At 45.6% G+C, this 16590-nt stretch overlaps 1 protein-coding gene across 2 annotated transcripts in view; it reads right to left on the bottom strand.

The window, feature by feature from the left end:
• The window catches only part of NELL1 (neural EGFL like 1), an 830042-nt gene that overhangs the window by 751275 nt on the left and 62177 nt on the right, over positions 1-16590 (bottom strand). For both annotated transcript variants that reach the window (XM_044258965.1, XM_044258966.1), the window contains exon 3: positions 3532-3682. In XM_044258965.1, coding sequence (XP_044114900.1) covers positions 3532-3682 — 151 coding nt within the window. The remainder of the gene's footprint in view (positions 1-3531; positions 3683-16590) is intronic.

Raw genomic sequence — 16590 nt, 5'->3', positions numbered from 1 at the left:
TTTTTTCTGATACACTGAAAGACCAAAAAAAAAAAAAAAAAAAAAAGAATAGTGGTTACATTTTCTTTCTTGGTATCTTTTTGAGATGAGAGATGGAAAGGGGGAAATCTGCAATTCAAGTAATCACATAATGTTGAACTCTTCCTGGGGAAAATCCTTGAATTCTCTTACTAATGTTGTATTTAGGAGTATTACAACAATATTAAAAACAATAGCAATACTGATAGTAGCAACTAGTTTTACTTTAAGCACTGATAAAAGGCACTGTCCTAAATGCTGGACACTAAACTCATGACATACTTATTAACTCATTAAGAACTGAAATAGTAGGGGCGTCTGGGTGGTTCAGGCAAATCCATAAAGCCAGAAAAGACATGAGTGGTCGCCTAAAGCTGGGGTGCTATGGGGAGATGGTTAAGGGGCACCTTTAAGGGTGTGGTATTTCTCTGGGAGGTAATGGAAATCTGTGGAGGACTGTGTTGAATGCACAACTCTGAATATACTGAAAAATAGTGAAATAGAAACATTTTCAAAATTATCTGGAAACCCAAGTGCCCACTTTCCCATATTGGGAAACCCAATATCCCAATTGTGGCAGATCCATTTTTAATTCAATTGGATCATGAGTGATACAAAGAAGATCATATGGGAAAGAACTGTGAAAAGAACTGAGGAGTCTCACCTTCTAGGCAGGCTGTTAGATCCCTGACAGATTCCAATTTCTCCATCTAACCAATCCTGTCCCTAAATCCTCCACTACTGAATCAAAAGCCTCAAATCCTTGGTCATCTTCTATATCTGGTTGGAGATCCATGACCAATGTCTCCAAGGCAATCTGCTCCTCTAGACATTGTCCTGGAAAGAAATCTGAGAAGTGATGGAAGATTCTCTATTACAGATAGGAACACTGCTGGACTGTAATAGCTGAATTCCTAAAAATACACAATCATATATCCCTCTTACTTGCCAGGTCTCCTTAACTAGGTGAACATCTGCTTCAGTGTGGAAACCAGGTCGTCTCTCTGACCATAGCCAGTGCATGACAGATTCTGGCAATTCCGAGTCTTGATTAGAGCAAACAAACATGGAGGAAGGCACCACAGAACTCCAAGGTGGAGAGGAATTCTCCATTTCCTTACGTTTATTATTTTTTCAATCAAGACTGAGGTTTCCCTATTACAATGAAAAACGCTGAGATGATTCTCCATTCAAGGACCCTCAGGTTGCTTTAGAAACCTGAGAGGGAAGGGAAGGTGGCATCAGATGACCGTGTGGCAACACAAATTGTTTTTTAAACCTTTCTTAAAAGGAGTTGGGTTTAAAAAAAAAAAATCCAAAAGAGAAAGCCAGGTAGTAGCTTTAAGATTTATGCTTTGACCAGAAGAAATGTGTTATTTAAGGGCAGTTCACTTTGCAGGCCCTATCCTCTTCCACCGTCACAAGCAACCCTGCCAAGTAGATGGCCACCTCCCTTCATCCCAAGGAAAGGGAGTTCTGAGACCTTCAATGGTGCAGCAGAGCGAGACCTAGAACTCCAGGCCCCATCAGGCTGGCTCTGCATTCAGTGCTTTCTCTACTACAACAGTTGCCATTCCGCTCACTTCTCACTCGCCCTGGGCCCCCCCGCCCTGCTTTCATGGAGATTCAAGACCCTCTACGTTCCATTCTTGGACACTCGGACGGCCCTCCTACTGAGGCCACCCTCACACCCAACCCCCCCATGCTGCCCCAGGAGGAGGGGTGCAGGCGGTTGGCAAGCACATGACCCTTCCAGGTCTGCGTAGCGGAGACTGGCTGGACACCTCCATGTTGGAGTAACAAGGACTCCTACACCTTCTCCGCGTCTACAGAACACTTGGCCTCTGACCTGTACCTACTCCCCAACACGTGCCACCTCGCTTTCTCTGGCTGACCCAGAAACAGCCAAATTCTGATGCTGACAACATCCCTATATAAGGATCGGGGTCCATCCTTTGAGGCAGAGATCAAGTTTAATCATTGAAACAAGGACACTGGATCCTCACCTCTGGAAAGAGGCGCATGGAGAGCCTATGAACCAGCCTCATTCGTCTGTTTTCTGCACCTCTCCATCCCACCCCCAAAATTGCATTTTCCTGCATTTCTCTTCTGACTGCCCACCTTGTTCCTGTTCAGTACCTCAAGACTTCCTGACCTGCCAGAATTCTGGCCCTTCCAGAGTTGCCCCTCTATGTGTTCTTCCCTAAGCACTGACCTAGCATCCCGAATTGCCTTTACAGAGCTCTGCTCTTGACAGGTCCACCTGAATAGGTAAAAGAAGGTTTACCGGAATTCAGGTTCCCCAGAAGCAGACTAACACATGAACCTAAGAACAAGTGATTTCCTAAGAAGTGTTGGGGGGTGGGGACAGGGAGGGTAGCAGGACCTGGAAGCCTCAGTGTAATCCCAGGTAGCACGGGGGAATTAATCAAGCTGCAGAGCCAGTTTGGCTTTAAGGCCTCCAAGGCAAAGGAAGCAGGCTTCTGAACTCCCGCATTCTGTCAATCACTGACTACAGGCTGCCTGGGGGACTCGGTGAACTCCCAGACACGTCTGTTCTCTCTAGTGGCTACGGAGGCACCCACCTCTATAGTACCACTCCTCCCTGCCCTCCCCGAGCTCCGCAGCCCCCTCCCCACACACAATGTTCCAATGACTGACCCCACACACCTCCTCCTTCCCAAAAATCATAGCAAGTGATTTCTGGAATGCCCTTCTTTCCACCCCTTCCTCCTCTCACTCAGCCTGTCGAAAGAATATTCATTTTCCTTTATACAACCACAGTTCTTTCTGAAGCCTGCCTTAACTTACCGTGATCCTTCAGAATGGACTATTATCACCTTTATTCCTTAAATACCCATTTCTAACAGTGCATCTAGAACACTTTGTGACATCCATCTTCCCTACAGCCTTATGAGATCCTTATAACACAGCTGCTGTATTATTCACCAGTGTTCCCAGTATCCAGCACAGTTACTGCGTAGAGTAAACACATTAAGTGCTTACTGAAGGGTGTTAAGTCTAACTTGCTTGAGGACCTCCAGCCAAAGTGACAGAGGATGCAGTTTCATAGGAGCCAAGTCCACCAGAAGACAGAAGATGGGCAAGAAAGACACTCAGGAGTGGTCCTTGGAGAGTCCAAAAGAAAGCCACTCTGCTCAAAGTTCTTTTTTTGTTGTTTTTAAGATTTTATTTATTTATTTGACAGACAGAGATCACAAGTAGGCAGAGAGGCAGGCAGAGAGAGAGAGGAGGAAGCAGGCTCCCCGCTGAGCAGAGAGCCCAATGCGGGGCTCGATCCCAGGACCCCAGGATCACGACCTGAACCGAAGGCAGAGGCTTAACCCACTGAGCCACCCAGGCGCCCCCCCAAAGTAAGTTCTTAATGCAAAGAAAATCCAACAGCAACAAGGCCTCAGCTGGCTACATGCCCTCTTAAAGATACAATCTCCCAATTCCAAGGCATTTTTATAGTCCGTTAATTCTAAGTATACTTTCGAAAGTACAGCTTACCTATGTTCCAGTTCTCGTATGGAGAGGATCACTCCTGAAGTCGATGGCTTTTGCTGCAAGGTGGCCAAAAAGGTGAAGTCGCTCTTGTTCCGGAACAGCTGGATTAATTTCTCACTCACATGAGGGGCCGCATGGATCTCTCTGTCTGTATCTAGGAGTCAAGAAGGAAATGCAGAAACACAGGGGGACAGAGAACAAAGAGGAGGAAAAAAACACAGAACGAAGGAGAGGGTAAGGAAGAAAGAGAAAAGACACAGTTAGAAATGTCCAGAGGATCCTGGTTCCATTTCTCTGCTCCCCGCCCCCCGCCCTCACTGATACCCCGCTTTCAGGCACCACCCACCCCTTCATCCGGCAGCACCCATTCAACACAGAAACCAGAAATGCCACTTCCGTCACTGTACCCACTTGTCACCTGGACAAATTCAACGTGGGCCAGCCAGTGATTTTCTGACAGAAATTGTGATGGGACACTGAGCAAGGCGGCCGACTACAAGCAGATGAAGTTGCTGTGAAAAAGCTGAGAGACCCCCGGATAAATGGATCCTCAATTCAGAGAATCCGGTGTTTAAAGCAGGTCCTAAATGCCACTCAGCAGGCCCTAGCAGGACTTTTCCCTATTGACTCGGTTTCTCTTCATGAGGCGTAGAGGGAAACCTGTCCTTGCTTTGGACCCAGCGGAGACTGACTAGTGTTGATAATGTCAGACAATTCCACTTTTGATTAAACAATCTGTGATCTTTAAGGGTGCCTGGGATTTCTCTGTAAACATGGAGTGGATGACTCCACTCCTGAAATATTAAAGCGGAGGTCAATTCAGCAGGCTTAGAGAACTGGGAGTCCAAATAATCGTGCTCCTGGCCAGGAATCGCTTTCTTCAAGTTCTGCATAATGAGACATTCATCATTTCATACCCCGACCCTCTCCCCCCACACCCCAATCATGATAAACTAGGTGTTCTCGCTATCGCATACCTCAACTCCTCAAATCAGAAACTCACCACCAACAGAGCAGAATTAAAACTTCAGAGGATGACAAACAAATACCAAAGGAATGTTTGGTTCCTCCTCCCATGCCCTGACCCCATCCATCCTCTGCAGAAATACTTCGTTTTTTAAACTCCTGGAGAAATAACCAAGACCTTCAAAATATCTGTGGCCCAAGCAACATCACAGACTATGGGGATCTTGAAGAACCTCATCCTGAAGAGTAGTTTCTAAGGGAAAACAATCCTCAAGTTCTTGACCTTGGGCCTCAGTCTTCTCATCTCCAAAATGGGGGTGGGGTAGAGGAGGAGAAGGGAACCAGGGGATTTCTCAGGGCCTCTCCATCCTCCTGTAATCCCTCGAGCTACTGTTGGAAAGACCATCTTCCATCTGTATAAGTCTAGGCTATGCAAGGCAGGGAGCGACGTTGGTCCTCTATCTTGGAGGCACCTAACCCAGGCGGAGGACCTACTCACAGAAAACCCACCTAAGACATTTGCTTTTCTACCCAAAGAAAGGCCTTCATCACTTCACTGTTAAGTGGCAGGCTTTTAGTTTTTGTCAAGGGTGGAGCTAAGTGCCACTCAGGGAATGCTTCAACATCTTCTACAAATACCCAGCCAAAGACTTTGCAGGACAATATTCAAGATCTATTAAATGTATGAAGTAATCGCTTTGTCAACTAGAGATCATTAGCAAATGTTTGTTAACATTTTTATACTGCTGGGTACAAGTCCTAATAAATTCCACCTAAAATTTAGTGCCATGGACACATACACGTGTGCGTGGCTCTTGAAATTTATATGTTTACTTCTGCCCTTTTTGCTGTTTCCTTCTTTATTTATCTATTAGGAATTAACTGACGGGCAGTGTTGGCCCAGAGAGCTCATGAGAGGTTCTGAAGCGGGAGCCCAATGCGAAGGGACAGTGACCAGTCAGCCATGATATTCAGAGCTCTTTCCTCCAGCAGGCACATCAGGGATGACTGTCCTCACCTCTCACTCCGTTCTCTTGGATATCACTCCAGCTCCATGACCAATGACACTCAAGTATATATCTACTACCCCCAATCTCTTCTTTTTTTTTTTTAATAAGCTATTTACTTATTTATTTGACAGAGAGAGAGAGATCACAAGCAGGCAGAGAGGCAGGCAGGGGGAGAGGGGGAGCAGGCTCCCTGCTGTGCAGAGAGCCCAATGCAGGGCTCGATCCCAGGACCCCGAGATCACAACCTGAGCCGAAGGCAGAGGCTTAACCCACTGAGCCACCCAGGCGCCCCTACCCAGTCTCTTCTTCAACAGACACGTTCAATGTCCTTACTATCTCCACATGAAGGTCTAGTAAGTATTTCATATCATATATGCTGAGGACAAAACCCTTGTTCTCCCCTCTCCCCTAGCCCTCTATTTTCCCCTGGAGCTCACAATCTTACTAAATGGCAGCACCCAGGTCAAACCAAAAAGACCAGAAGTTGTCCTTCAACCTTCTTTTTCTTCTACTCTCCACATCCAATCCAAGAGCAAATCATGAGGACGCCCAGGTCTGGAAATCTGTCCGCTTCCCCCCAACTCCACTCAAGCTCCTCTCCAAGCTGCACCTCTCACTGGGGCACCTCCAACAGCCTAACTGGTCTCCCTGCTTCCATACTGCCTTGCTTTCTCCATTCTCCATGGCAGTCCAAGAGCTCATTTTAACACCTAAATCAGCATTCTTGCATTCTCTTGCTAAAAACCCTCCATGGCTTCCCAGTCCTCCCAGGATAAAAATCCAGGCTTTTTAGCATGGCCCACAAGGTCACATCCAAATGACTTGCCTATGTCTCCCAATTCCATACTCTTCTTCCACACCCAAGCCCACTCCTGCCTCAGGGACTTTGTACTACCCTTCCCTTGGCCCACAGAGCTCTTACCCCACCCTCCCCATGCCTGGCTCCATCAGCTCCAACGGCAAATGCAACTCCTGGTCACTCCCTCCAAAGCAGGCTCTCCAGAAATACTGAATATACCACTCTGGTTATTTTCTCCATACCACTCAATTACAGTAATCTTTCTTTGTATTACTCATTTCATGTTTGTTCTGTTTTTTACTGTATTTCCTTTCTTTCCCCTCTAGACTACAAGCTCCATAAGGACAGGCAGATTTATTCATTCACTGTTGTATCTGCAGTTCTCAATGCCTGGTATTAAACAGGCATCCAATAAAGACACCAGGATTTATTTTCTATTTACTTTTATCATGTATGCTGTTATTTCAAAGAACCACAAATATTACAGTCAGAAAAGAATAGGATACCTTTCAGAAAAGGAGAAAATAAATGGTTACGTGTCACATGTCCGTGGTTTTAAGTTTAAAGAAAAGCATGTTCAGGGCCAATTCGGCCCCTCCTGTTTATAGGACACCCCATCTAACAGTCTAATCCAATACAACCACACTACTAATCACCCCACCCCTCTACAAAACTGCACATTTCTTCTGCCGACTTCTCATTTCTCTTTGTGAATAACTGACACACTGAAATAAAGAGACCCCCATTAGCACTCACCAGAGTGAAACGTAAAAAACATCTATTTTCAAACATGGAGACTTTATGAGCATTCTCATTTTCAGAAAAGCTCTTTCAAGTAAATGCTTACCATAACTCAGCTGCCAAAAGAACACCAGAAAGTAATTTCACTTCTTACAACATAGAGGCAAGAACAGTGAACCAGGTTTCAAGGGACTGAAGACTACCAAGTTTGACAGATAACTAGCTGTGTGACCTTGGATAAGACACTTTACCTCTCTGAGCCTCACACTCCATATCTGAAACTAGACATGATTGGAAATTATGGGGCTCAAGTTCTCTCCAGCACTCATTTCTGTTCATCACCATACCCTGCTGCTAGCCACCCAGTAAAGGGAAGGACTGAAGGTATTTTCCACCTGTGAAACACCTCAATTCTACAATTCTCTTGTGCTGATTTTCCAAATCAACATAAATGTAAAGTTATCAATTGCTGGAACCAGTGATGGGTCACCTACTTTTCTCTTTCCGGGAGTTAAACGAGCTACCTATGAAAGCCAATTAATGAGAATCTATAGTAAGTATTGTACTGCTGAATGCAACCATTATGATGTGCTTTCTATATTATTGGAGAATATTCAATTCTGCTAGAGAGAACAAGAGAAACAAGCAGGATGAATAAAGCCATAGGAAGTGTTAAATATAGATAGCAAGTTAGAAACCTGTAAAACATGTTCAACATAGATCCAGTAAATGAAACCTAAATGTGTTGAACACAGATAAAAAGGACTGAATGAGCATGTTACCTAGGAATGGAATGGGGTGGAAGAACCAAGTCATAATGTACAAATCACAACACCTTCAAAATGACAGCTAGATCACCCTAAATTGGATAACTATCTTGGATACTCATTCCATTCCCATTCTGGCCCCACGTGTACTCTGCCTGAGAAATGCTAACCAAACCCATCACGACTCACCAGACTGACGGGCACCTGCAGCTGGGACCAGGAGTACTTGCCATCCCCAAGAGTGGAAATGCACTGACACCAGGCACCTCCCGTCTGCTGAACTCCACCTTCTTAGAACCTCCGCTCCAGTCCATGTAACCTCTGCATCAGCAAAGAAGCTGATGGGGCAACGACTGAACACGTGAACAATGCAAAACCCAGGAATCCAGTAGGGTGGCCCATCCTTTCCATAGCATGGACCCTATCCTACTCCATTTCTTTCCCTTGCTTCCTCCTGGACATTTTGGATTTATTTAATAAGTCGCATGATAGGGGCGCCTGGGTGGCTCAGTGGGTTAAAGCCTTTGCTTTCAGCTCAGGTCATGATCCCAGGGTCCTGGGATGGAGCCCTGCATCGGGCTCTCTGCTCAGTGAGGAGCCTGCTTCCACCTCTCTCTCTCTCTCTCTCTCTGCCTGTCTCTCTGCCTACTTGTGATCTCTGTCAAATAAATAAATAAAATCTTTAATTTTAAAAAAAAAAGCTGCATGATTCAAGCATCTGAATTTGGTTGGTGAAGTGGTTTTGTGACCTCTGGAGAAACCACCACCACTTACAGTGAACATTTTACATTAAAAAAGTTGTCCTTCCAAATGTCCAGAGGTTTTATGTGATCTAGTTAAGAAGTGCTAAATCAGCAGCAAGGGTTAAGTGCTTTTTCTTTCCTAGGATGAAATGGCTCTACCTAGTCATTTTTAAAGACTAAAAATGCTAACATGATGATTAAGCATCAGTTAAAAAAAAAAAAAGTACTGGATGAAGGGAGGGGATTGAAGAAATTAAATGAGGTATTCACAGACTCTTCTCTGCCTATTACAGAAGCAGCTCCATTGCCCTTTTGCCTGATGATAGGATGAGGATTTTCATTGTCAAACATACCTGTGCTTCCTCTGTGCCACGCACTGTGCTTGCTGGGCACCAAGGAAACACAGTTCCTGCCTTTGAGGATAGCTGCTATCCCACCTGGGGAGGACAGGTAGAGAAGGGCAATGCACAAATGAAGGAGGGGGCAGTGGAGGCTGGGAAGGACATGGTGGAGGCAAAAAAAAAAAAAAATGAATAAGCATTTATCAGGCAAGAGAGAGAGGGAGAAGAGGGCACTCATTGCAGGACTGCTGTGCAGATGTGAACACCCATGTGTTTTCCATTATCTTAGCATTTTTCTTTCTCTGCAAGCATCCCTCTCACCAGAAATCCAGCAGGACAGAAGCTACTCTGCGTAATATCAGAGGAAACTCCCCACCGATTGACAAGCAGAAGGGGAAAAGCAGCAGCAGCCAGAAACATGCCAAAAGAAACACCTGGGCAGCCCGCCTCAGCCTTGACCGATGGGGAATTTGGGGGGACATCTCAGTAATAACATCATGTTCAAACAGAGAACCTCACATATGACAGAATCCAGATGGAGACCTGGCACATCCTTCCAGCCTAAGTCCCATGTAAGCTCGTGGTAAGATTGACCCCAAAGGTAAAGCAACACTTGTCAATTTGAAATAGAAGGTCGCTTTTCATTGAGGAGTACAGAGCGAGTTTGCCAATTCAGAACACGCCACTGTCCATGGGGCAACTCCGGCTGGGGAGGGGGAGAGGGAAGAGGCATATTTTCCATCATTTCCAGCCTTTCTTTAAGAAGGTCTAAGGTTATCGATCCAAGGAGCTTTCAAAGAAGCAGAAATCACAAGCAGAAAGAAGTAGGGATGCTAGGAGACTCCTGGTTAACGTGTAAAGGATTTCTACCTTCACTAGCAAACACACAATGACATCCCATTAAACCTCCATTAGCTCCAGAAGCAGACTCACGCATAAATGTGTGTACAGTTTATTGTGGTGCCATGTAGAGGGCTAACTGCTTTGCACATACCACTTACAGTAACTCTAGGAGTAGCCACTTTATTTTTCCTCCTTTATAAGTGAAAAAACTAAAGCTTACCAATTTTCTAAAAGACACTGGGCTAAGCCAAGAGGAGAGTCTAACCTGGCAGGCCGGTTTCTCAAACTACACTCCTCACTTTGCTACATCTGTTACAAAGGTGTGTGAGCTCCACGCTTGGTTCAAGTGGAATAGGGACAAATCCTCATCATACCTTCAGCGCTGGACACTTTGTACTTAGGCAATATTTATGAGCAAATTATTTGTACAATCCCTGAGCTAAGTATCATTTCCCCCATTTTGCAGGTGAAGAAACAGAGGCACAGAAGTTTTACAGCTTTACACAGCAAGTCAATGGAGATAAAGGTGGCGTCTTGCCCCAGCAGAGTCCGCCATGATACTCCATGGCATTCGCCTGGCGCCCTTGCCAACTTGGCCATCCTCCTTCCCTTCCCTGTTCTCACGTTCTCACCCCTCCTCACTCCTGTACTCTAGCCACACAAGGCTCCTTTTTCTTCCCAGTGCCATGTTCCTCCACATGTAACATTCTTACACTTCCCTCTCCATTTACTCTTCTTTAGGTACCAGCTTAATTGTCAATTCTTCAGGCTAGCTTTCTCTGACCACCCCAAGCTGGCTCAGATTCCCTATACTAGGTGTTCACTGTATTTATCATAACCACCAAGGCTTTGTGTGTAATCATTTTATTGCGTATAATCATTTTATTAATGGCCAGCATGCCCACCGACTGTAAATCCCATGAGGAATGGTTTATCAATATATTCTCTACACTCTACAGAGTGCCCGGCATAGAGATGATTAATGGAACAGACATTTGAGGCTCTATCTTGACTCTAAAATCTAGAGCACAGTTTAACAATGGAGGTTTACTAAAGACACTCAACCAGAACCCCAACCTGTTGAAAAAAGTACTTCAAAATAATGAGCTGCCTAAGGAATAATAAAGCTATCTGAGCATCCCCGACTCCTCCAATGGGGGACTCCACTTAAGAATTCTGTGACACATTGTATTACTCTATGGCTCCATTAAAAGATTCTGGTATTTCCATAATTTCACTTATTAAATAGGCATGTTTAGGCAGTTCAAGTTCTTATAAACCTTTACAAGTTTCAGTAAGGACAATCAAGGCACCCACCTGTCACTAAGAAATTAGCATACCAAGAGCCGTTCTCATCCAGCACAACCTGCCAGAGATCCAGTCTCCTGTCAGGTCCACATCCCTCCAGCCCCATCTCAGTTGGGCACCTCCGAGTAAAGAGATGTAAAGCATGAACCCCACCTGTAACTGAGTCACAGGGCCGGGAAACAAGAGACTGATGAAAAGATGTTCATGGGATTAAGACTACCTTGCGTAAGTAGCTCAAGCTTCCATTTCCCAGATGCTTAAGTGGTAGGGATATGACACACAGCATGGGGACAATAATATATGTCGTGTATTTGAAAAGGCTAAGAGTAGATCTTGAAAGTTCTCATCACAAGAAAAAATTTCTAACGATGGCAACGGGTGTTAACTTCTTGTCTCATAATTTTGCAAAACATACATACATCATTCTGTTGTACACCTGAAACTAGGTTATCAATCATAGCTCAATAAACTTAGAGGAATAAAAACAAAGATGGCACTGTACACCAAAGAAGTTATTGACCAACAGTTAAATCAGACTACATATACTCAATGGAAAATTATATAGAACAAGCATATCAGAAGTATTAGAACATAGGAAGCATCTAGGCAATGATGCCCAAGATGTACACATGTATAGCATATAAGTGCACACTAAGATCTAGTTTAGTGACACATGGCCCAGAGATAGGACTGACCACCGGCCATCAAGAGCTCCCATCAATAATTGGGAGCTGATTTAAAATTTCTTCCACAGATCTTGATTTTCCAAATCAGAGAATTATCTTTAAGAAAATGTATGCTAAAGTGTTAGAATATATTATAAAAACAGAGGAGAAATAATCAGAGCAAGCCACAAAAGAAAATAAGCACCAATCACCTTGCTTCTAATCACATAATTGTGTCTCTTAAATCAATGAGGACATCAGATGCTCCCTGCAGCCAATCTTAACCAGGTCTGACTTACTATGGAATACCGTGTCCCTCCTCAATAAGGAAGGCTGGTCAGCTCCCCAGGATAGCCCGCTGGGGCACTGCAGCACAGAGCCCCTGCCCATGGTAACTCAAGAGGAGGTCTATTTTGGCAGTAATTGAGAGTACAACCTCTTTGGGGAGCATTTTAATCCACACTCAGATAAACCCAAAGGCATGCCCCCCATACTGCATGAAGCTACAGGCACAAAAGGTCAGTAAGTGTAAGCAAAAACATTGTTCCCACCATGGGATGCTCTCCAGGGTCTTGTAAAAGACAAAAGGTCAGTCCTTGGCCCTGTTCTCCAGCATCTACCCATTCATCCATTTATTTCCTCGCCCACTACCTTTAAAACTTAGAGCACTCCTCTGAACACAAAACTAAGACCTCTTCTAGTCACGAGGGGCTAAGAGTCCAGGATGAAAGACACAAACATAGATAAAGGGGAGTGGTTTAGTTCAGAGCCATAAGCAGGCATGCTCAAGAGGCATCACAGGGCCAAAATAACCTGAACAGGACCAAAGTGCCTCCTCAGAGACTTAATCCTACCATTAAGGGGCAGTGTAGGATCCCAACTGTCTGGTTCAGATTCCAGCTTTCCCACTTAGCAAACAGGTTAACTTCTCCAAGGTCCTCTCTGTGCCTCAGATACTTCATCTGTAAAATGGGAATAAGATTGCGTCTACCCCCTGGGGCAAGTTTGAAGATTCGATGAATACAGACTAAGTTCTTCCAACAGTACATGCCACATAAGACACACACGACAATTTCTGGTCTATGTGGAACACCGCAGAGGCTGGCCTTGGGTCCTGTAGGGCTGGAAGACCAAACGACACCAGGAACCACACCACGAGAGACTTCTTGCTGCAGCTGGTCACGGCTGTGGCCCAGGAGGAAGGCAATGGGGAGGTGAGCAGGGGTTGCCAGCCATGGCTGGAGGCAGGCCATGGCCAGTTCACTCTTCTCTTAGATTGAAAACCAGTCATCGTCTCTGGGGCTTCCAGCTACTACAATCTAGGTCCAGCCAGCCAACACCCAGAACACAGTAGCTTTTGCTATATACTAGACATCAAGCTGAATACTTAACCTAACTTTGGCCAAGAAGCCTCGTGAGGTCACTAGAGGTGATGCTACCTCCATTTTATGAGTTACAAATGCAAAGAGTTAAGTTTCCTACTAAGTAGTGTAGCTGGAATTCAAGCCCTGGTCTTGGGCCAACTACAATGCACCCCTGTCTTGCCTTGCCATCTTCCAGTCTTGGCCCTGCTGGCGTTGGAATGCCACTCCACCACATACCTTCTGGAAGAGCCTGGTTAACTCCACTTCCTTCATCCTGGAGTGTTCTCACCTAGGACACAGTGGTAATACCACCCACCCCACATGGTTCAGTAGAAATAAAGATACATGGTACCTGCCCTGTATAGAGTACGTGCTTCCTAAGTACTTCCAGAACTCCCTCGAGGATTTTTCCACAAAGATTTGCAAAGGCACCCTGGAGAGATACACACTCACGTCAGAGCTTCAACAGGGGCCAATGTGTTCACACACAGGATCACAGCCCATAGTCCTCACAACCCGCTGAGTGGACACTAACAGCCTCGCTTCAGAGAGGCTGCCTTGGACTCCCAGAAAAGGGACCTGTCCAAGAGCCTACCTTCAGCAAGAGGCAAATATGCTTCCTGAGTCCATTTCTGCAGTTTTGTTTTGTTTTTCTGCACAGCTTCCCTAATGACAACATAATCAAGACAAGAAAATTCTTCCTCCAAGACCCTAAACTCCTCCATATTGAGTTTCATCTCTAGCCTGGTTATGAAGTTTGAAGCAGTAAGCTGACCCAGTTATAATTAGTTCCCTATTGTGCACAGTCCTAATTCTTGGGCATAAAAGACTTTTTAAATGCTGTACTGGCCTTGACCTTGCCATATCTTCTCAAATTCAATAGTAAACAGTAGGGCATTGTGTTTAACAGCTATGCTCTCTAATTTACGATTATTCGCCATAAATCATTTTTACATATTGCTCCAAATGCGGTTTTTCAAGAATAAAAATCTGCCTGCATTGAAATGCACAGTGATTTTAATATGCAAACCTCCTACAGAGATGATGTCTCATTTTAATTATTGTTTCGGTTTAATGGGTTTTCATTAAATTAGAGGATGGAGCAATTACTAGGGTGAACAGCTAATGTTTGAAAGGTAAGCTCCCGTGGCTCTGTGAGCAAAAAGACAGTTGTGGCAGTGAGAAGCAGAAAGCAATACTCCTCTGGCTAAGCTTGTGTGCAGCCGGTCAGAAAACCGCACTGGCTACTTCTTGCCCAGCCTCATAACAGAGTTGACTTACCCTCGTGGGGATATGCAAACAGCTCTAAGCACGAATTCACCTTGGGGTATCTTCATACAATTTTTTTTAATTTTTTAAATTTTTTTAAAGATTTTTTTATTTGTTTATTTGACAGAGAGAGAGCACAAGAAAGAGCAGCAGGCAGAGGGAAAGAGAAAGAAGCAGGCTCTCTGCTGAGCAGGGAGCCTGATGCAGGGCTCGATACCAGGACCCTGGGATCATGACCTGAGCGGAAGGTAGACGCTTAACCAACCAAGCCACCCAGGCGCCCCTTCATACAACTTTTTATCAGGAATCTGGGATCCCCATCATCACACTAGAAGGAGCTCCAGGAGTACACAGCCTACAAAGCTCAACGACAACCACAGGAGAATACTCTGGATGAGATGTTCTCCTCTCCCATGTCAGGAACAGTTGGTTTAGTGAATTAATATCCAGCTTCAACACAGGCTGTAGTGACCACCATCCTGTTAATTAGCAAACTGTCAGAGGCTCAACAAGAAAGGACTGTCTTGGCCTGGACATTACCTCATCCCAGAAACTGCAAGGACTTGGTATTTGGGGACCAATGGGACAGGATAACTGCAGACAAAGTGAGGGAAAGAATGAGAAGAGGAGAGAATGAGGGGAGGCAGAGAGGTAAATTTCCTTTACTGGGGTCCCAGTGGTCAAAGGGGAGGGGCATGACTTAATACTGGAAAGGATGGGGACTCAGCCTCATACAAGTCTGCACCTGGTGAAAGCAAGGAGGCTTGGAAAGATTCAAACATCCGGTTTTGTTTTTTTCCAAATGAGCTGAAGGAGAGAGGGCAGCTAGCTACAGGGGTCCTTCCAGAAGTGACTGGCCTGTTACGTTAAGGCAGGCCTGGTCGCTATGTTTGCCAAGGAAGGAACATAGGCCCATCTCGCTTGGCTATGGGAAAGAGGAAGAAAAAAAATATTTTCCACAACATTCTAAAAGAGGAAGAAATCATAAAGCAGCTTTAGTCCCAAGTAAATCAGAAGGAACTAAGAGATGAATAAGGTGCCCTCATCGGGGCAGCAACCCCAAGCCTCCACCCCCACCCCTCTTCCCACCTCACCCCCCCACTCCCCTCCCATCCCACCAGCTTGAGTCAGGCCACCTGTCAGGGTGGCCATTTATGCTGGCCAGGGCTACTAGAGAAGGTTCTTTGCTCCATTACTACAAGTGCCCTGAAGATTTCCGACAGGGGTAAGAATTTGGAACTCAATATGATGCTTTTTCCCCCCTCCCCTCTGCTCATTTCCACCATCCAAAAAAGCCCACCATCAGCTCTTAGATCACGTGAATTAATCTAAGTACATGCTCGCTAACTCATTAGCTCCAGAGTCACTGCTGGGGAGGTCTCCCTTGGTATTTTTCCATCTGCCTCGGCCACAGGGTGTCTGTCTCTATTTCGGGGTTCCTGGGGAAACCACACAACCATTGGCCTTTCGACCCCGCACTGAGCAGGAACAGTGAAGCTCTATGGACACCTTGAACTCCAGAGTTGGCACAGAAGCTCCAAGAAAGGGGTGTGGCTTCTTGCCGTGCTTTTTTGAAACCTGACCTCCTCTTTGGAGATTTTATTCCGAGCATATTCAACATTAATATCACCTTTGAAGTGAATCACTGAAAACGCTTACTCCTGAACTCCTAACGGCTCTCTGGCTCCAAGGTCCTTCGCGGCCGATCTCCGGCTACCACCTTCCCCAACCAGATCTGCAACTAAGGGCTAAAATTACAATCCCCATTTCCAGAAGCTTTTCTCAAGAAAAGAAAAGGTCGATTTGGGGGGAAATTGGTCTTTTGTCATTGCTGCAAATACCCTGGCTCCTGCTGTGTCCTAGGGTGACCCACCTGAGCTGCCAGCGGTCAGTCAGTGATTCCTTCCGGGTTGTAAATAGCACCTTCGTGGCAATTCACTCGAAGAGGGCTTCATCGGGCTTCTGAAGAGTTTCTCCTATTCTGGCATGGTCTCACTTGACCAGCAGATATCCTTTTTGGCTCCCCGAACTACCCCTTCCTCGAATGGTGGTTAGCTGCTCCCCGTGCAAGCGCCCGTGGGCCACAGGTGGGCAGAGTGCCAGGGCACGGGAGGCACTCGGAGCTCCGCAGCCCAACGTCTCCTGCCTACAGCTCCAGCTGCCTTCTCCACGCCGATCCAAACGCCAATCCAAATCCTCTCTCGCAGCCCCTACACACCCCATTCCTGCCCTGGCACGAGGCTCTC

This window comes from Neovison vison, chromosome 7 (assembly GCF_020171115.1).
Source record: "Neovison vison isolate M4711 chromosome 7, ASM_NN_V1, whole genome shotgun sequence".
Lineage (NCBI taxonomy): Eukaryota > Metazoa > Chordata > Mammalia > Carnivora > Mustelidae > Neogale > Neogale vison.
Note: the sequence above shows the minus strand (reverse complement) of the source record. Positions and strands in the feature narration are given on the sequence as shown.